This window comes from Quercus robur, chromosome 8 (genome assembly GCF_932294415.1).
Source record: "Quercus robur chromosome 8, dhQueRobu3.1, whole genome shotgun sequence".
In the NCBI taxonomy this organism is placed as follows: domain Eukaryota; kingdom Viridiplantae; phylum Streptophyta; class Magnoliopsida; order Fagales; family Fagaceae; genus Quercus; species Quercus robur.
The window spans coordinates 48,520,778-48,542,337 of record NC_065541.1 but is presented as its reverse complement, the minus strand read 5'-3'; the positions used below and the strand labels follow the sequence as shown (position 1 = coordinate 48,542,337).

Genomic DNA, 21,560 nt, shown 5'->3' with positions numbered 1-21,560 from the left:
CGAAACATTGAGCATGTGTGTGAATTTAATTAGTAATGTATATATGAAAAGTTAATTGTGTAATTTTCTTTTAGTGTTATTAGTGTGTGGTTGATGCATTGCTGCCTATATAAAAGGTTTTAATTCTGCATTGTTTTGGTTTGTGACTTTTAATGTCTCCCCCAAATTATTTCTCCCCCAAATTCCGATACTTCCTACCCATGGACCTCTACATTTTTCAAGTATGTTGGCAAATACAGAACCCTATATTATAAATAGTGTATTTTTAGAGATTATTTGTTACAATCGCAATTCATGGCTTAAAATTTGTATAGTTTGATAGGTGATTTTACTAATAGGCTTTGGCTTTAGGATTTATTTTATTTATGTTAAGTTCTATAAAAGGAGCACTGTTATTTGTTCCTATGATTTAATTTGTTGTATTGGTTGGTATGTGATTTTACTAATAGGTTTTGGCTTTGGGATTTTTGTTTCTAACATGTATTCGAATCTAAATAAATTAGGTTTCGTATGTCAAGTGCTATAAAAGGAGTAATGTGGGTTTGAAGGTTTTGTCTTGGTTATCTTTGTGTTTGTTCTCTATGTGTAAAATTTGGTCTATGGATCCAATTTTTAAAAAAGTTTTCTTCTTCAAAACGTTATTTTTCTGCACTATTTTTCTACATAAAATCTGCACTATTTTACATCTAGAATCTGCATTTTTTTTTACAACCAAAATTTACACTGCACTGTTTCATAAAAATCTGCACTGTACTGCACTGCACTGCACTATTTCATAAAATCTGCATTGTTTTGAATAATTTTCTGCATTGTTTTTAAATAACTGTCTGTATTAAGTACTTTTTAGCACCTATGATATAACCAATTTTCTGTTTTGTATGTCAAGTTCTATAAAAGGAGCAATGTGGGTTTGAGGGTTTTGTCTTGGTTATCTTTGTGTTTGTTCTTTATGTGTTTGTTTCTAATAGATTTCTCAACCTATTCTATTGACAGGCTTACATCAGTAGTATTTCAAATGAATGTGATAATAAGATGGTGATTCTACAAAGTTTCAAAAAGTTGATGTTGAAAGCAATGTACAACTCACACCAACATCTGTAATCAAGGAAAATAAAAGGAGTTATTCAGTGGCTACTGTGAAACAACAAAGGAAGAAAATACAAATAATACTTTAAAGTTGGCTTTCAATTTATTTCAAATATTAATTAAGTAGTTCTTTAAATTTGTGTTTCATATATTTATTGGATAATTAAGGATGTTAAGGATTTGAATTTGAATTTGAATTTAAATTTAAGTTTGATTTATATTTTTCATTATGTAATTTAATGTTTTATATCAAGGATAGAAAATTCTGAGGCTGGAATCTTAATAAACAATCAAAGAGGAAGAGACAAATAATTGTTAACTTCAACATACATAATAGTTTTCCCGTGCATCGCACGGGTTAGCGACTAGTTCTATTAAAAATAATACACGAAACAGGCTCTCGGTAGTCTCTTGAAGACCCATATTTAATCCCCGTTTTTTTTTTCTTAATTAATTAATTAATTAATTTGTTGTTATTGTTGCAGGAATAGGATCAGAAGATTTTTTTGTCCACGGACATGTAGTTTGATTCAAACCAAACAACATTGTCCCATATCGACAAGATAGTAACCAGAACTTTGGCTTATTAGTAGTAAAATAAATTAAGAGGGCACGACCTTACTTGAACAGGATCTGTTCTATAGGATCGTACCTCTGTATCCTTGCTCACTAAGGAGACAGGACCCCAAACCTGGTGGATGAACCATGGCCGTGCGATCAGAGCGTGATTAACGGCCTCGTTGTCTCTGTTAGAGGCACCGAACTGTAGAGGATCGTTCTCAACTGGCTTCGGCTGGTTGGGATGGTCGCACGGCTGTCTGACAGGCTTCAAAATATTTTTGCTCTCTTCACAAATCACAATATCCCTAAACTCTCTGAGTTTTTTTTTTTAATCTTCTCTTTTCTTGGATTGAATTGCTTGGTTTAAGGCTTTAGGTTGCAATGTGGTGATTGTTTTCTCTACTAATTTGATGCAAAAATGCATGCACACAAGTAACACAACGTGTTTGATAAAATTCCTAAGCAGTGTTTTGATGTTATTCTAGGAGGAAGAGAAATAACGACTGTCATGCACTGTTGTGACTTTTAATGGGGTGAGATGTGGTTGTTCGCCTTCTTTTAAAATGTCAGTTTTTGGGTTCTTGTCATTTGAATATGCGTTAGCAGAGCTATAGATAATTGTATACTTTTGAGTTCACGCCTCCCTTTGTGTGGTAGTGGTGTATAGATAATTGGATACTTTTGAGTTCACGCCTCCCTTTGTGTAGTAGTGGTGTATAGATAATTGTATACTTTTGAGTTCACGCCTCCCTTTGTTTAGTAGCATAACTGCATCGCCTGGAAATGGCAGGTACTTAGCTGAGGCCCAAGTTCAAGCAAATGCAATTTGATGAGGTAGAGAGCTTCTGTAAGGAGACTCTTGAAATCCATAGGGAGCATACTGCATCAGCATCCCTCGAAGAAGCAACTGATTGATCATTGACGACTTATAGCTCTCATTTTTTAGGCAAAGGGAGATTATGAATCTAGCATAGCAATTGATGTCGGCATTGCTCATAGCCTCTCTGCCAATTTTGTGTCCCAACAAAATTTACCAAACAAGCACAAAAAATAGCAAAATTCATTTTCATACCTAGAAATCTATAAAAATGCATTTTGAGTTGAGTTACCAAACTTAGGGCTTGTTTGGATAAGCTCTTTCAAAATGTGCGTTTTAAAAACTAGCGTTTTTAAAACGTGCGTTTTGCAAACACCATTTTAAAAACCATAAATAAGCGTTTGGTAACAATGTGAATATATATGTTTTCTATTTTTAAAGCCACATTAAGGGCTTGTTTGGTAGTAGATTTTAAGTATTGTTCAAAATGATGTGAAAACTGTGGTTTAAAAAATATTGTGAAAACACGTGTTTAAAGTACTCATAATGCAAAAAATGTGTTTGATACCATATTTCTAATAACATTTTTTTAAAAGTAAAAAAACATAATTGTGTGTTTGGTATGTGTGGCAAGCAAAAAGTAAAAACAAGGAAATAAGCAAGTTATAATTGTATTACTATTTGCTTACACAATTCATTTTTAGAGGTGGAGTGCAAGGTCAACCTTTAAATACCCATTCTATGACAAAAATTAATAGTCAGACCAATCTTAGGTGTGTAGTAAAAATATTCAACTAGAAAAAGCCCTTAAATGGCTAAGTGTCTGTCCACAGGTTTGGTCCAAGGAATAGGTTACAATTGGATAATCTCTCTCTGTTCTTTCTTTCTCCCCCAAAAAGAACTCCCCTAGATCCAAATGTTTCTTGGCTTTATATCACTTAGCCAAAATGCATCTAGACTTTACATTTGGAGGGTTAGGATCAATCTCTCTTAATACTTGTCCCATCAAGACCTTGCTAAAAGGTTTTACACCAAGGTGTGGGCTGTGTGAGCACTATTCATGTTATTTCTCCATTAATGCGGCCAGTTAAGTGGTTATAGTGCATTTAATGCAGAGGGGATGGCAGTTTTTTCCTTCATTTTTCTTCTTTTCCTTGTTTAATGCTAAGTCACCCTTTTTCTCCCTCGAGTTGCACCATGCTCCCTTCACCCCTGACTCTTAACTTTTTGAGGTTAGGTAGGAGTCCTCGGTGCCCTTGTCAACTGTGGTAGTTCAACATCTTCTCAAGTTAGGTGAGTACTCTCTAGGGGCATACCGCCAATATTCCATGAAGTTTACCTCATCGGAAATGCCCCTACCTATCCTATTAGCTTTTTTGGATCCTCGTCCCCCCACAGTATGTATTGGTATTTTAAAGAAAAAGTGTAATTTTTCTAATATGATCAGTAAAATGTAATTATTTATTTATTTTCTCTCTTTCCTCTCCATCCGATCTCTCTCCTCTGCAAGTCCAAGCTTGAACAATTCACCGAAACAACTGAATCAAAGCCAAATTACTATTTTTTTTAGTTAAGACAAAAATTTATTAATGAATCCAAAGAATAAGTATTATACAACTGGGATCTAGCAAACCCGTTCTCCAGACAAGAAGCAAAAGAAAAAATTACAATGAGAAAACTAGTAAAGAGGGGCCGAGAGAAAATAGCATGGGAATACAATGAAAGAAGCCAAATTGCATCACAAGTCATCTAAACCAGGAAAAAGAAAAAAGAGAAGAAGAAGAGAGAGTAGCAGCATTCAAAAGAGAGGAAAATAAAAAGAATAAAAGAAAGAAAGAAGAAGAATAAAGAATATTCAAAAACAGTGTGCAAGAGAGGGAAAAAGAAAAAAAGAAAAGTCTGGAGAGAGAAAGAAAACTTGTTGGGTATTGTCAAATTGTGGGTCTCACAATTTTCCAAATATTTACAAAAGTGTCATTGAACAATGTTATTTGAAAACTAAAAACTGGCAAGATGAGTTCTCTAAATTCAGTATTTAAATACCCTAAAATGAGAAATATAACTCAAACACTCCAAGAGAAAGATATGTTCATCGCCAAAAATATTAAATTAAATTTTTTTTAAACTCATCAAGAGAAAGATATTAAAATGATTAAGAAAATAATTATATTAAAATGTTCATTGCCAACAATATCAAAACTAGACAATCCATTATAATAATAATAAAAAAGTTCTTATCCAAAATATTAAAAACCAAAATAGAAATAATAAAAATATTGTTCACAACCCACAAATGGACCGAGCTATCTTGTCACGAACAAATTTTATCTCCTCATCTTGTATATTTTCAACGTTTGCCTGTCTGTTACTACCTACTCTACTACTATTGCTTCTTGGTCTGTCCAAGTCATGCTCATCCCAATTGAATCCCTCATCCTCCCTATCATGTTTCCTAATAAAATTATGCAAAACACAAGTAGCAACTATAATGTTTCTTTGGTCCTTAATGTCATAAGATGGCATTTGCTTCAAAATTTTCCATCTATTCTTCCACACTCCAAAAGTTTGCTCAATCGCACTTCTAAGTGATGAGTGAACATAGTTAAATCTCTCTTCTATGTGATTCCCTCGACTAGCTTGTTGAAAATCTAAAAGATGGTACCTCTATCCCTTTTAAGGTGGCAAATATCCTTTCTTTAAGGGATATCCAATATCAACTAAATAATATTTTCCTAGTAAAAGAAAAAAATATATGTAAGATGTACGTAAATAATATCCTTCATACATATTTAATATATAAAAATAATATATACCTAATAGTGGTTTTGGAAAGTAGACAAATTATCAATGGATAGCATCTAAGAATATACGTTTATCATATGCTACACCTTCCCATCCAGCTATAACAAATGTGAAAAGTAATCAAAATCACATGTTGCCATCACATTAAAAACATCCTTTCTATTATAATCTGGAGCTTTCTTGTCGTCTCCAACAACAACTTGGATATGTGTACCATCAATGGCACCAATACAGTCCTATAATAGAACATAAATTTTAGTTACTTAGGAAATAATCCTAACAAATATTAGAAGCAAATTAGAATGTATGAAATGAATACCTGAAAGTGTGGCATGTATAATGGATTTTTTTATATGTGTCTTGGAACTAAACTAAATGTAGAGTCAGAAGACTTGAGAATATCCATTGACATTATGTTAAGACGCTTCAAAACTCTATGAAAATGTCTATGTATAGTCTCATCAAAGTGTTGAAATCTTTCTTGAACCAACCAATTACATGCTCTTTGTCCAAGTATCATCAAACATATACCTACTGACTCTTCAAGTCTAATATGTCTTGTGTGCCGAAGTCCATATGTATGTTATAAAACATTACACAACTAGAAGATAACATGTGACTTCATTCTAAACATTTCATGACATTTCGTTTCATTACCCGTCAAACAAGGTTGTTCAAAATCTTTACAAGGTTGTTTATCAATATATTTCATATAATATATCACTGCAGCATGACATTCAGCAACAACAAGATCATATAATTCTTCATCATCATTGATGCGCCCGACCAAAATGGTAATCGTCCATACATGGCAAGATAGGGACGATCTTGATAAAATCGTCCAAAGAGAGAAGGTCGTCGCTCAAACATCCGAACACTCGTTCCCACTCTTCGCGGAGCGGTTACAAGACATTAATCAACCTTCAGACTGTTGGGAATGGCAGCTCATCATTAACACCCAGCAAAGACGTTACTAGGCTAAATTAAAGCCTCCATCAAGACTCCACCAACGGCTAGAAGAAAGGACCTGCAAGCACACATATAAAAAAGCTAAACCCCGAAAGGGGCAGGGTAAGAAAACACTCTAGCAAATTACTCCCATTGTTCTCCTTTGTCAATCTTTCTAACTTTGGCATCGGAGACCTTTTTGCAGGCACAACGCCGGCGAACTACTTCCTTTCGTTCGTCCACGGGGTGCAGAAGATTGATCTGGCGAGGAACAGCTTCATCTGGACGATCATAATCAACTGACGATCAAATCATCATCAATCATGTTCATCATTTTCCACATCATAAGAATGATCATTATCACTATTATCAATATAATCATTGTAATCCATATAAATGACACCTAAAATATAATAGCAATAGATTAGATAAATCATAATAAAGAAAATGATTAAACATTTAAAAAATTATAACCATTAAAAAAGGCAACCAACACGCTGGAGAGTTTTTCACCCATATTTGGATATTTATCTGTTTGTTCAATATAAACCCTCAAGATATACTAACTACTAAGATATCAAGTTAAAGTCAACTCAATATATGAATGATTAGGCTTTTTTTTCCTTCTTTTTTCTTCTTCTCTGTGCACTGTTCACAGATTAATATTTAAACCTCTATTTCTTTCCTTTTTACCACCTGAAATGATGCAGCCCAAAAGGCCACTGATTTAATTTTTTTATCAGAAAACACAACAAACTCAACACTACTAAAAAAATAAAGTTGATTTATTGGCAGAACAATGAAAAGAGGTCCCAACTCTTGATTGAATAGCTTTCTGTTCAAAGATACAACCAAGCCAAGCTTCTATAAAATAGAAACTTTATAGGGAACTAGGCCTTAGCCTTTTACAAATAAAACTCAGACCAGTGTAAATATTTCAGAACAGCCCTTTGAGACCCTTAAATAGGCCGAAGAATATCTCTGTAAATAAAGAATCTGATTGGCTTCTCTATTTATATATAACTAAATATGTAAAACGTTGTTTTCAACCAAAAAAAAATATATATACATATATATATATATATATGTAAAACGTTGTATGATTCAAACCAAACAACATTGTCCCATATCGACAAGATAGTAACCAAAACTTTGGTTTATTAGGAGTAAACTAAGTTGAGAGAGCACGACCTTACTTGAACAGGATCTGTTCTATAGGATCGTACCTCTGTATCCTTGCTCACAAAGGAGACAGGACCCCAAACCTGGTGGATGAACCATGGCCGTGCGATCAGAGCGTGATTAACGGCCTCGTTGCCTCTGTTAGAGGCACCGAACTGTAGAGGATCGTTCTCAACTGGCTTCGGCTGGTTGGGATGGTCGCACGGCTGTCTGACAGGCTTCAAAAATCTTTTTGCTCTCGCCAATTTGATTTGCATGATTGAAGGGATAGAAGCGTAGATGGGTGTGATGTTCTACATGATTGGGATGCACAGCAAGACTCGAAATCTTTTGAGAGTGATATAGCTAAGCTTCATTCCAATGGGAGAAGAAATCAGCCTTCTTTGGAATGGTGTTGAACCAGTTGGGATTGGCTGCACGCAGTTAAATTTGTGCATGTATTGTCGCATTGCAGAACAGCCCCCTGACATATAGAGGTTTTGTGGATTAGTTAATAAGAGAACTCCGAAGCTATGGCATCCCAATTCCCCCTTCCCCCCGCAACACCCCACCCCCACAAAAAAAAGATACTTGGAGAATTGTGGATAACAAATATCTTAACCTTGTTCTTACTTCCCCCTTTAAGATTTTAGTGCCCTCAGTTTTTGAGCTGCTATGTTATAGAATTTTGGTTTTTATTAATGAGACTGTAATGCATTCTCAAGGTGTGAGAAGAAAAGTTTGTAACAGCAAAAATGCATTGCTTTATTAATAAGCTCGATCAGATTATTTGCTTTATGAATTTGATGCAAAAATGCATGTACACAACGTGTTTGATAAAATTATTAAGTAGTGTTTTCATGTTATTCTGGGAGGAAAAGAAATAACGACTGTCATGTTCTGTTGTGACTGTTTTGATGTTATGAAAAGAAATAAGGACTGTCAATGTCTGTCATGCTCTATTGTGACTTTTAATGGGGTGAGATGTGGTTGTTCGCCTTCTTTTAAAATGTCAGTTTTTGGGTTCTTGTCATTTGAATGTGAGTAAGCAGAGTTAAAAGTTTTCTTTTTGGGGCTTTGATTCATTGGGGTTTGAGTTCACATCTCCCTTTGTGTAGTAGTGGTGTTTTGAGTTCACACCTCCCTTTGTTTAGTAGCATAACTGCATTGCCTGGAAATGTCAGGTACCTAGCTGAGGCCCATATTCAAGCAATGCAATTTGACGAGGTAGAGAGCTTCTGTAAGTAGACTCTTGAAATCCATAGGGAACATACTGCACCAGCATCCCTTGAAGAAGCAACTGATTGATCATTGACGTCTTATGGCTCTCATTTTTGAGGCAAAGGGAGATTATGAATCTAGCATGGCAATTGATGTCGGCATTGCTGATAGCCCTCTCTGCCAATTTGTGTCCCAACAAAATTTTACCAAACAAGCACAAAAATAGCAAAATTCATTTTCATACCTAGAAATCTATAAAAAATGCATTTTGAGTTGAGTTACCAAACTTAACCTTAGACTAAAATGAACTGTATGAAAACATTTAATTATGAAATATATATGATTTTAATCTACTCGAGCATTGCAACCATTAAGTATTTAACAATTTGTAGCTCACAACTTTATTAAACGTGTTAGCGTTCTTTCAATGTGGATGGAGGATGCCGATTATGACTAATTTCTGTTTAATGAAATATGTCAGTATTTCTGCTCAAAAATAAAAAATAAAAAATTATTCAACACTTTCAATCCCCCCTCCACACCCCCCCCCCCCCCCCGCCCCCCCCCCCCCCCCCACAACACAAACTATAGCAACGTGTGGAAGGTAAAGTTACTTTAGTGTGAGTTTTAATAAAAATCAGCTTATGTGATTGAAAATACTAACTATAATAACAACGTGTGGAAGGTACTAAAGTTACTTTAGTGTAGGTTTGAACACAAATCCACTAATTTGATTGAAAATACTAACGGAGTGGGCAAAGTACTTATGACAAAAAGTTAAAGTTAAATGGAGGATATTCTCACTTTTTAAATTGAAAGGGAAAATAAGTAAATAACAACTACCCTATACTTAAGGAGGGGAAAAAGCAATTTGCCTCACAAAATTTAGTTATTGGTCCTCAAGTCTTATTCCTTAAGTTTTCCAATTAAATTCGATCATATGGTTGTATTGACTAATGTGACACCAAAAAAAATGTTATTTTTCTCAAGGACAACCACATAGTTGAATTTAATTGGGAAACCTATAATACAACACCTAAGAAACCTAAATTTTACCCTTATCTAATACTATTTGTCAATGACAAGGGAAGGGTATGAAACTAAAATCATCAAACAACCCTAAAGGGTTCGTTTAATAGTAGTCCTGGTAAAATTGGACCCAAATCTATTAACACAACCTAATTCCAATAATTTTTTACCCAGAGTAAAAACGGGTTGAGTCGTACCAAACCTTTTTTTTTCCTCTTAGGTTGAGTTGGGCCAACCCATCTAACCTGCAACCCAACCCCTTTTTTAAACAATTTTTTTAAAGAAAAAAATCAGACTAAACAAATTTAGCAAATCATTCTAAATGCTAAACCATGTAAATGTAACATGACCTCAATCATTCCGTTGGTAATGACCATGTTGAATCAAATAGTAGCCACCATTTCTTTCTAGTTTGACCATGGGGCAATAAGATTTAGAGAAACTAAGCTTACAATATAAATTTTGCAAGCATTAAGTAGCTTAGACCAAAACAACATTTTTATGTCCTTTGATGTGATAAAAGGTTCAAAGCATTGGTTTGAACCTCGAATTTTTGCAATAAAACTCATAAGATTCTTGCATTGTAAGTCTTATCTGTTGCAAGTAAATTAACATCTTTTTCACTGTTTTTAAGTTGAACAAAGTCTATATCTTAGAGGATGAGAATCAAAGGAACCTGTATGTAGCCCGAGAATGCCACCAAAGTTATGGGCACTAATTGTTCTATTTTTAATATAAAAAAAATTTCTATCTTTTTTGATTTTGTGGATTTATTTTTAATGTAAGAAATCTTTTAAAAACCAAAACTATTTTGTTTTGCCTTTTTGGGCACTTAACAACAAATCACCTAACTTTTGTGATGATAATATCATTAGAGAATATTGAATTGTATGTTTAAGATCTATGTATTATATAACTTTTATTTTTAACTATTTTTTTTATTTACTTTTGACATTTAGCATTTTTCTTGTTCATTTATTCTTATTGATTTTTGCATGTGAAAAAAATACAAAGCAACCCATAACCCAATCAACTCAATTTGCCCGCAACTCATTTAGGATGACCCTTTTTGACCTCAACTAGATTAACCCAACCCAATTGTGAGGTGTATCTAATAATTTTCAAGCATTAAGAGTCCGTTTGGTTGAGAGTATGGAAAAGTGAGAGAATAGAAAATTGAGAGAGGATGGAAAAGCGGGGAGATAGAAGATATTTTAACTTCCCTCATTTGTATTTGGTTGGAGGGTAGAAAAGTGGAGGGATAGAAAATAGAGTTACTCTCATACTCCTATTACATAACTTTTTTATATAAATATTTTATAAAGACAAATCACCTAACTTTTGTGATGATAATATCATTAGAGAATATTGAATTGTATGTTTAAGATCTATGTATTATATAACATTTATTTTTAACTATTTTTTTTATTTACTTTTGACATTTAACATTTTTCTTGTTCATTTATTATTATTGATTTTTGCTTGTGAAAAAATACAAAGCAACCCATAACCCAATCAACTTAATTTGCCTACAACTCATTTAGGATGACCCGTTTTGACCTCAACTAGATTAACCCAACCCAATTGTGAGGTGTATCTAATAATTTTCAAGTATTAAGAGTCTGTTTGGTTGGGAGGATGGAAAAGTGAGAGGATAGAAAATTGAGAGAGGATGGAAAAGCGGGAAGATAGAAGATATTTTAACTTCCCTCATTTGTATTTGGTTGGAGGGTAGAAAAGTGGAGGGATAGAAAATAGAGTTTGTATAAATTTACTCTCATACTCCTATTACATAACTTTTTTATATAAATATTTTATAAAGGTAAAATAAAAAGAAAAAATGGTTCAACTCTAAATGATTCAAAGTATGGACCACAACTGCATACAGAGCAACCAAAAAAAAAAAAAGAGGAGTTTAAATGTGAGTAGCAAAAAATCCAAAAAATGATTAAAAAAAAGGAAAAAAAAAAAATTCAACGTGAGACCAAAGAACCCATAAATGAAAAAGGGAAAAAAAAAAAGTTTTAACGTAGCAAAGAAAGGGGTAGATAAGTCATTTTAATCCAACCACATCTCCTCCCCATTTTCTCTCCAATTTGGGGGCTAAAAAATGGGGGGCTTGGGGAGAAAACAGCTAAACCCCACTATTTTATCTCCTCCAAAATGATTCCAACCAAATACCTTTTCTACCCAAACTCTCTCTTATTTTCTCTTCCCTATTTTTCATTCTCCCTATTTTCACTCCAACCAAACGTAGCCTAAGTGATTCTTAAGATCGTGAGTCTAAATCATTTATGCCGAGCATATAGGACAAAAAACTATACATACTTGGAGAATAATTAGATTATGTTTGGTAACAGTTTTTGTTTTCTATTTTCAAAAACTTGTTTTTGGGAATATAAAGAAAAAACAATTTTCTTATATTTTTGAAATCATAAACATGTTTGGTTAGTTAAAATTAAAAAAAAAAAAAAAAAAGTTTTTTGAAGAAAAAATAGAAAATACTAAAATATGTTGTTACTAGGATTTGAACTTTAATGCTAATTCATTAAACGAGATAAATTCATTACATTAAATGCATATTTTCATTGAATTTTAAAAATTAGAAATTGAAAACAGCATTTTGCATGTTTTCAGTTTCTTTCACAAATTGAGTTTTTAGAACAATTTTTGTTTTCTTTTTATTTTAGGTTGCCAAACAAGTTTTTTACTTTCAAAAATAGAAAATTGTTTTCGAAAACAGAAAATAATGGAAAAAAAAAATAGTTTCTAAACATAGATGCTCTATGAACACTCACATATTAAAAAAAAAAAAAATGTTAATAAAAATGAAGTTAGGGGCACCACCCAAATTGGTATGTCATAGGATTATCAAAAAAATGGTATGTCATAGTTGCTTAGCCATAGCGGGAGGTAGTTATAACTCTAGCTAGTATATTGAGGACCCATATTTGATCCCAATTTTTCTTATTATTGTTACTGTTGCAGTAATAGGATCAGAATTGCTCAAAAAAAAAGTAATAGGATCAGAAAATTTTTATTTTTATCTGAAAAGAAAGATTTTATTAACTAACATAGGAAATAGGATCAGACGCTTCAGACCACGGGTCTCAGTCTCTCAGATACATCTGTCCTAATTGGTCCGGAGAAATGGGGGTATTTTTGTCCACGAACAAGTAGTTTGATTCAAACCAAACAACACTGTCCCATATCGACCAGATAGTAAGTAGAACTTTGGTTTATTAGGAGTAAACTAAGTTGAGAGGGCACGACCTTACTTGAACAGGATCTGTTCTATAGGATCGTACCTCTGTATCCTTGCTCACTAAGGAGATAGGACCCCAAACCTGGTGGATGAACCATGGCCGTGCGATCAGAGCGTGATTAACGGCCTCGTTGCCTCTGTTAGAGGTACCGAACTGTAGGGGATCGTTCTCAACTTGCTTCAGCTGGTTGGGATGGTCGCACGGCTGTCTGACAGGCTTCAAAAATCTTTTTTGCTCTCTTCAAAGATCACAATCATAATCATCCCTAAACTCTGTGAGTTTTTATTCTTTTCTTTTCTTTTTTTTTTATAATTGAATCGCTTGGTCTAAGGCTTTAAGTTGCAATGTGTTTGAAAAAATGCCTAAGTGATGTCTGATCATATTCTAGAAGTTTTTGCCTGTCAATTGACTTTGGAAATGGTAGATACTTAGCTGAGGAGGCAGTGAAGTTCTTGGAGAAGGCCGTGAAGTTATTGGAGGATATGACCGGCAGCATTGCATGATTGCAGGTATAGATGCGTAGATGGGTGTGATGTTCTACATGATTGGGATCATGGGATGCATGGCAAGGCTCGAACTCTTTTGAGAGTGATATAGCTAAGCTTCATTCCAATGGGGAGAAGAAATCAGCCTTCTTTGGAATGGTGCTGAACCAGTTGGGATTGGCTTGCGCGCAGTTAAATTTGGGCATGTATTGTAGCATTGCAGAACAGCCCCCTATCCTATACAGGTTTTGTGGGTTAGTTAATAAGAGATCTCTAAAGCTATAGCATCCCAACTCCACTCCCCACCCCAAAAAAATAAAATAAATAAACAATTACTTGGAGAAATTATCTTAACCTTGTTCTTACTTTCCCCCTTTAAGATTTTAGTGCCCTCTGTTTTTGAGCTGCTATGTTACAGAATTTTGGTATTTATTAATGGGTGGTTGATTTTATTGAGATACTGGGTCCGTTTGGATAATCTGTTTTAAAAAATATGTTTTGAAAAACAATGTTTTGTAAACATAATTTTAAAAACCACAAATAAGCATTTGGTAAAAATGTGAAGAAAAAAAAATGTGTTTTTTAATTTTAAAGACACAATAAGTGTTTGGATAAACTATATTAAAAATTGTTGTTTTTGGTGTAAATTCCAAACACAATCTTGATTTTTGAATGAGAAACAGAATAAAGAAAACTCCTTTATCCATTTATTCCTAATCTCACCCAAAAAAAAAAAAAAAAAAACACGGAGTTCTGATTCCAACAATATCTATATGTCTACAAATTTAAAGCAATAATTCTAACCAAAACCCAAAATGGGCATGTCTCAAAAGTAGCCAAAACCCCAATTAAATCCACAACCCATGAAGAAACAAAAATAGCAGCAGCAACAAATCCATCAGTCAAAATAAGTTCTAAAATTTTGATTTCAAACAATCATGTAACCACCAAGCAAAAAGCCCAAATCTATAACATAAAATCAATAGAGGGGTAACGGAGAATGGTTACGTGGCAAGCAAGATCAAGAGCAGCGACGTCAAACAAAGCAGAAGCAAGAACAGAGAACCTACAGAGAATGGCAGAATGACTGAGAGAACATAGGAGATATACATGGGAGCTTTTATTCAGTAATTAAAAATATCATTGGCGTTATTTTGATTTTCTGAAGAAAAAATTAGCGATAACTCAAATTGCGTTTCTGAAAAATTAGAGAAAAGCAGTTCTTTCTAAAATGTGAAAAAAAAAAATCTAGGTTTAAAAAACACAAACGTGCTGATTTTGTGTAGCCAAACAATTTACAAAATCACGTTTTGGCTAAAACGCGTGTTAAGGCTTTGTTAACAGCCTATCCAAACAGGCTCACTGTAGTACATTCTCAAGGTGGGAGAAGAAAAGTTTGGAACAACAAATCCAGATGCCGAGGATGAGAAAAATAAGTCTACTAGGGCTTTTGAAAGAAGCCAGAAGGACCTGGAACAGAAAGGGAAAATCACTTGAGAATATTCTTGATCCCAACCCAAATAGGGTAAAGGAGGGAACTGAAAGGTGGTCTGGATTTGGTTTCAAGAATTGACTAAGAACAAGAGAACCTTTGCTCACATTTTACTCTCACTGACTCCAGTTTTTGTCACAGAAGATCATGTAAAGATCAAGTTCTTACACTTGCTGGAGCTTTCTTGCTCCTTGAATGTTTTCTTATAAATTATTGAATATGTTCAATTTGTTTACCAGATGAAAAGCTCATTTGTTACTGAATATAGACATATGGTTTTGTGATTGCAATTTGTAAGGCTGTTCTGATTTCTCTCATTACACCATCATTCTATTTGGATACAAACAGCATTCTTTTTTTTATATAAAAGGATATACAAACAGCAATCTATTTGTTAGTGTTGCTCTTGTTATTAACAATGAATTCACAACTCGAACTCCATGCTTGGAATCTGAAGGTAGTTAGACTTTTTTTTTTTAGTAAATTAAAAAATTTCGGTAGCTTCTCTTATCGTTATCCTCCTTGAATGATTTATTTTCATCTACCTTGGTCGTGAGGCCACTCTATAACCTCAGCATTTTAGACTAAGATGATTTGTTTGAAAAATTGTACGCATGGTTCTCTATTTGAAGCAAAATTTTTCTTAATAATATAATTTTTTGAGATCTATGAGTAAGAAAATTCAAAAAAAGTGTAATTTTTTTTTAGAGACCGACAATTTTTTAGAAGAATTTTAGAGACCGACATGACCAAACACCTTTTTTTTTTCTTTTTCTTTTTCCGCCTGACAAGACCAAACTTATTGTAGGGAGAAAAAAAATTGAAAGTAGGATGGATTAGTCAATCTTTAGATGTTTATAAATAATATATGTACGTCATTATACGTGTGTATATACGTTAGAAATATACAATATTAGACACAATATATTTCTTTTTCTTTTTTTCAAGATAAATAAAAATTTTATGCAAATAATCAAAAGAATACGTAACTCAATAGCAAAATTAGCAAACTTAATAGAGAAATGTTATGTCAAAAACATCTTCACAATAAATTTTAAGTGGCAGGTTGTTATTGTTATTAACGGTTATTGGTGGGCAAAAATGTACTTTCAATAATGGTTCAAATTAGAACCGGTAACAACTTATCATCTATGATTTGTTGTGAAAATATTGTAAAAATGTTATGAATATAACACTTTTCAACTCAATATATATATGGATTGGGTTTAAGTTACACCTAATGTAACTCTAAGTAATGTTACACCACCCAATAACTTATTATAGAATTCATATTTTGAAAATTTCACTCGTGAATTATATGTTCTATATGTTCTTAATAATCATGCCAATTTTCATGTCAATTGGATGTTATTTACCATTTAATCCATAAACTAATCTTTTATGTATTATTTTAAACTACAAAAATTTGAATTTAAAAAATTGATTGATGACATGGCTATAAATCTTTGATCAACTTAAAATTATGGAAAATATAAGAAGATAATATAATCTAACGGTAGATTTTTCAAAATTCGCATCAAATTAAAAAATATTGAGTGGTGTAACATTACTTAGAGTTACATCAACTGTAATTTAAACCCAACCCTATATATATATATATATATATATAGAGAGAGAGAGAGAGAGAGAGAGAGAGAGAGAGAAATTGAACAATTATTAATGTATATAAATAGAGAAATGATATGTCTACAACATTTTTACAACATTTAAAACAATAACAACTAACCACCTGTGATTTGTTGTAAAAATGTTGTAGACGTCGTATCTCTCATATAAATATATAGAATCCAAAAAACTAAACTAAACTGATAATAAAACATGTAAATTGATAAATCAATTTAATTGTTTAAACACAAGTTGAAAAATAACAAGTTGTAGCATAAAGAATACGTTTTTATCATTTTTCAAACATAATAATAATGTTCTTTTATTTTGTAGAGAAAAAAAAATACTATATTATTTTCCCTTCTTTCTTTTGCTTTTATTTTACAGTTTCGAACCCTAAATAGACTGATGAATATGATATATTTTCCTTGTATTTTCGTAATAAATTAAGTTACAAATAAAATATATTAATCAATTAATATAATGCTATAAAATATATATCCAAAATCCACCAAGGACCGGCCAGATTTAACCAAAGATGTATAGGTAAAACAATTCAATTAGATAACTAACTCCTTCTAAACGTTTAAGACTTGTTTAATTGTTGATGAATTATGACTGATCCAACAATTTCAAATCTTTTAGGAACTTTCGTGGAGACTTGCATTCCAGTCGCGGTCCAAAATCTAGCTACGGCTGGTCATGAAATGATCAAAAACACGTGGGCATTGAAACTAATGATAGAGTCATGGAATTTAATCACAATTTAAAGATTTTCTACATGAGTAACAAAAATATACAATACGAGAAAAATCAAAACTTGCAGAAGATAAGTTTGACTAAAGTGCATGAATTGGAGCTCATCTCAAGGATTGTGATAAGCTTAATGATGTGTCCCAATAGAATCATTGCGAATTCTGAATTATATTCCCATTGGGGGAAAATATTCTTCTTCCTTCTAAAAACAAAATTATCTACCTTCTAAGGCAAAACAAAAAAAACCCTTCCAAAGTCCAAACTGGCAAATTAGGCAATTTTTTTTCAAATTCTGTATGTATGACAGCCAGTTAAGACAGAAGTTGGATGTCACCAAACAGGAAATTTCTTCATTGGATAGAGACTAAGTTATGTCTCCAATATCAACAGTGTGTTTGAAAAATCCTAGCTTTTGTGCCAGTACTGCTTGTTAGGTTCACTACTGTCCTAACACTGAGATATCACAACATTTTTTTCAACATAGTGATCAAATTAGACGTGTACTAAGTGGCCGCCTCCCCAACTTCCTTGCACTTAACTTTGAAATTTTAGCACCCCAAAGAAACTAGTTACTCCATCAACATCTTACTGATATCTTCTTCTTCTTCTTCTTCTGTTATATATACTTATAAGTTTCCACTCCTCAACCTTGCATTTCAAAGGAAAAATATGGGTTTCCAAGTGGTAGCACAAGGCAGGGCTCACCAACCGTGCGCTGCTTGTAGGATGCTACGCCGGAAATGTGAGAGTGATTGCTTGCTTGCGCCATACTTTCCAGCTGAAGAGGCTGAGAAGTTTGCTGGCGTGCATAAAGTATTTGGTGCCAGCAATGTCATCAAAATGATTCAGGTGGGATACCTATGGTGTGGAACATGCATGTAATCTTTTCTAGGTTTATAATTTTGGGATTATCATTTATACACTGTTTCGAATAAAAATATTTTATACCACTTTTTTGGATTATCATTAATACAGATTCCACAATTTGTGATGTACTACAATTGATGGAAAAGAAAATGGAATACAAAAAGTTAGATAGAGAATTTCTATTAACACTTCCTGTCAAAAGGTCCGGTCCAATTACATGATATGTACTGTTCCATTGATTATAGTGTGATCAAGTGGCATGGAAAAAGCCCAACTTAAGTTTAACTTTTAATTTTCTTTTGTTATAAAATAAAATTTCTTAATTAGGAACGTCTTATTCTAAGATATTGGATTTGTCATTTTGGTCATAGATGGTGGAGGAGACAAGCAGGGAGGATGCTGTCAAAGCCATAGTCTATGAAGCAACAGCCAGGCTCAGAGACCCTGTGTATGGCAGTGCTGGAGCTATTTTCCATTTGCAAAAGATGGTTCAGGAACTCAAGGTGCAATTGGAATCTATAAGTGCTCGAGTTCTGGAGTCACAAGCACAAAGAGACGAGCTTTTAGGACTTCTTAGGAATGTCAATCACCTCGATCGTCTTGTCCATCCCATTAATGCCCCAGTGCTTGATGAAGGCAGTTTTATGTTAGATGATGCTGCGTTAATGGCCTATGATCCTGTCAAATTTCCAGCAGAGTGTGACTGGTTTTTATTAGAAGAATAAAAAACCCACATAAAAAAATATTTTACATAGAAGACTAGTGAACACGAAAGTATATATCCTTAGGTAAAAGGTGAACCATATATATTAGGAAGCAGGTGAATTGATTTATTGTAATAACAAATAATCTTTAGGACTAGCGAGTTAAACTTTGTGAAGAACTACACATTTTCAGTGTGGAAATAACCTAATAAGTTGTCAATTTGTTTCATGATGTAATGGTAGGATCAAATTCTTGTCAATGATTACTTAATTTATTGGTGATATTTTATTGGCAGTGTTATGCTTTCTGCGTATTTTGTGCTCTTGCTTTTTACAGATAAAATCTTCTGCCTTGTATCAATTAGAAATTCAGCATGATCACCTCATTTTCAAACAGTTTATGTTTATCTTTAAAATGATGTAACTCACGATAAACTATACATCGAATGATTCAATAATTTACATATTTCGCTGTATTTGATGTTGTAATATTTCAGAAAACCGGCACCAGAAGACAAAAAGAGAAGTACTAGAACAAAAGATTTTTTTAACTCCCATTTGTCAGAAACTAGCTGAAGAGACTGAAAGCCGCCTATATGCCTAACTATATTTGGTGGCCTTATCCCAGATTTCTAAATTGGAATTTTACATGCATGAAGTTTGAGAGAGAGAGAGTTTGCACGTGTCAAATTTGGAAGGAACTAGATTATACCATGGTTCTCAATTCTCCATTCAAAATAACGAGAGAGAAGTAAAATGTAGAAGAAGACAACCAATCAATGACGTGCCACTATCCTCAAGAAGCTTTTACTTTTTTTATTTTTTTGAGAAGTAGTGGTAGCTTTTTTTTCGGAGTATTCCTCAACAAGCATAAATTACACAATCTAATAAAAAGAAAATTTTGTATATTGACAACAACAACAATAAAAGAACACGTAAATACATAAAGTTTACAATTGCTTTCTAGGTGGTTTTTTTATCAAATATTTGTCCATAATTCTAGCAAAAGAGTAAACAATAAACTATAAGTTCATTTGAAATATTAATAAAATTATTAATTATTGTTGTTTAGTTGTTTTATTAATTTGTTTGTTTTTTATAAACTATAATTTGTTATATTGTTATTTCATTAATTATAAAATTATTTATTATTGTTTAGCCTAACATAATTTAATTTGTTTGTCTTTTATAATGTATTGTTTTATTATTGTTTAGCTTAACATAATTTACTTGTTTAATTTGTTTATTAATCGTCTTCTATAATTTGTTGTGTATAATTAATATGTATAATGTAATTAAAAGTTGAGTGGGCCAATCAAGTCATAAACCCAAGCCTTAAATTATACCCATGTTATAACCAAACCATAAACCAAGGCGCACCCTTTAATTTAATTTAATTTTTAATAACGTTTTTTCCCTTTTCCTTTTGTTTTCTCTGTCAAGTCTTATTTTAACTTATGCGTCATTTTTGCTTTAATCTTTTTTCTCTCCTTCACACATGTTTTACATCTTATCCCTATCCCGTCTCTTCTAGATTTTTCTTTTTCTTTTTTGAAAGGGAATAAAACTTCATTAAACCAATAACAGACATACAAGGAAACCTGCTACGCAAGACAGAGAACATACAAGTTACACCATATCAGAATGCAGAAACGATAGAACAAAGGAAGGAGCAACGCCTTTCCAAATTTGATGGCTTCCAGTTCTTCAAGCATATTTAGCAAGCTCATGAGCCACTGTGTTGTGGTTTCTGCTTAAGTGCTTGAAATGGCAAGACTCGAAAGAATCACAAACCTGAAGAATTCCCTGAATAAGGTGTCCAAAGGTGCTTCCCATAGCCTTATCATTGATTGCTTGAATGACAGCCAAAGAGTCTAATTCAAAGACAACCCGAGGCAACTGAAGTTCTTGAGCAAGAAGGACACCTTGTTCTAATGCAAAGATTTCTGTAAGCTCAGCAGAGTTATAAGATTAGAGTGGCAAGCGAGGCAACTCCCACACTGGAAAAATTATCTTGCTCTGAAGATGCACCATCAACATTCACTTTGTGGATTCTAGGGGGTGGCAGAACCCATTTAGAGGGGGCCGGTCTTGTTGGGTCAAAATCCCAACTTGCAGAGTAAGCATAGTCTTCCACAACAATTTTTACCATATGCCAAACTTGGAGTGGGGAAAGGTTATTATCCTTGTGCACAATTCTGTTTCTATTGGACCATAAAGCCTAAGCTGTGGCAAAGAAGAGTTCCAAGTCTTCAGACGTTGAGTGAGATAGGATAAATAAAGCAGAGTCTAGGAAAGATTTTCCAAAGCCTTGCAATCGAAGAGGATTTTCAGGCCAAAGGCTCTAAACTAAGGATAAAAAATCACAACTAATAAGAGTATGATCTATATTTTCAGCTTCTTTACCACAAACAAGGCATATCTTATTTTGAGCAATCCCTCTCTTGAAAATGGCATCCATAGTAGGGAGACTATTGACACATGCTCTCCAAACAAAAACTTTGATCTTTGCTGGCAAGTTGAGATGCCAAAGCCTTTTCCACAAAGGTTTGCACGGGTCCCCAATTGAACTTTCTCCTCTAACATTTGACACAATCATATTGTGGGCTATGTGATAGGCACTTTTGACTGAGAATTCTCCTCGTCTATTTCCAATCCAGATCATTTTGTCTTCTGGAAGGATGTGACTTAGAGGAATCTTCAATATTGTGTCAGCTTCAAAGGAGAGGAAGGATGCTC

At 33.3% G+C, this 21,560-nt stretch overlaps 1 protein-coding gene, 1 long non-coding RNA gene and 3 other non-coding genes across 5 annotated transcripts; all 5 read left to right on the top strand.

Annotated features, from left to right (window-relative positions):
• The first annotated feature begins 1,698 nt into the window (after positions 1 to 1,698).
• Positions 1,699 to 1,914, top strand: LOC126697970 (small nucleolar RNA U3). Its single transcript, XR_007646341.1, has one exon. It is a non-coding gene; the product is annotated as a small nucleolar RNA U3 (small nucleolar RNA).
• Positions 1,915 to 7,400: 5,486 nt separating this feature from the next.
• On the top strand, positions 7,401 to 7,616 carry LOC126697971 (small nucleolar RNA U3). The gene has a single exon (XR_007646342.1). It is a non-coding gene; the product is annotated as a small nucleolar RNA U3 (small nucleolar RNA).
• Positions 7,617 to 12,893: 5,277 nt separating this feature from the next.
• LOC126697973 (small nucleolar RNA U3) lies at positions 12,894 to 13,109 on the top strand. The gene has a single exon (XR_007646344.1). It is a non-coding gene; the product is annotated as a small nucleolar RNA U3 (small nucleolar RNA).
• Positions 12,973 to 13,828, top strand: LOC126696784 (uncharacterized). Its single transcript, XR_007646100.1, has 2 exons — positions 12,973 to 13,165; positions 13,316 to 13,828. It is a non-coding gene; the product is annotated as an uncharacterized LOC126696784 (long non-coding RNA).
• A 3,663-nt stretch (positions 13,829 to 17,491) lies between these two features.
• LOC126696783 (LOB domain-containing protein 1-like) lies at positions 17,492 to 19,135 on the top strand. Its single transcript, XM_050393506.1, has 2 exons — positions 17,492 to 18,099; positions 18,489 to 19,135. Exons 1-2 carry the CDS (start codon positions 17,920 to 17,922, stop codon positions 18,840 to 18,842), a joined length of 534 nt encoding a protein of 177 aa, XP_050249463.1. The 5' UTR covers positions 17,492 to 17,919; the 3' UTR covers positions 18,843 to 19,135.
• Positions 19,136 to 21,560: the final 2,425 nt, after the last annotated feature.

What these genes read in the sequence shown, in the direction of transcription:
- LOC126696783 (XM_050393506.1), top strand. Translation starts at nt 17,920, where the DNA reads ATGGGTTTCCAAGTGGTAGCACAAGGCAGGGCTCACCAACCGTGCGCT. An exon ending in ATGTCATCAAAATGATTCAG is followed by an intron (nt 18,100 to 18,488) that starts GTGGGATACCTA and finishes TTTTGGTCATAG; the next exon opens with ATGGTGGAGGAGACAAGCAG.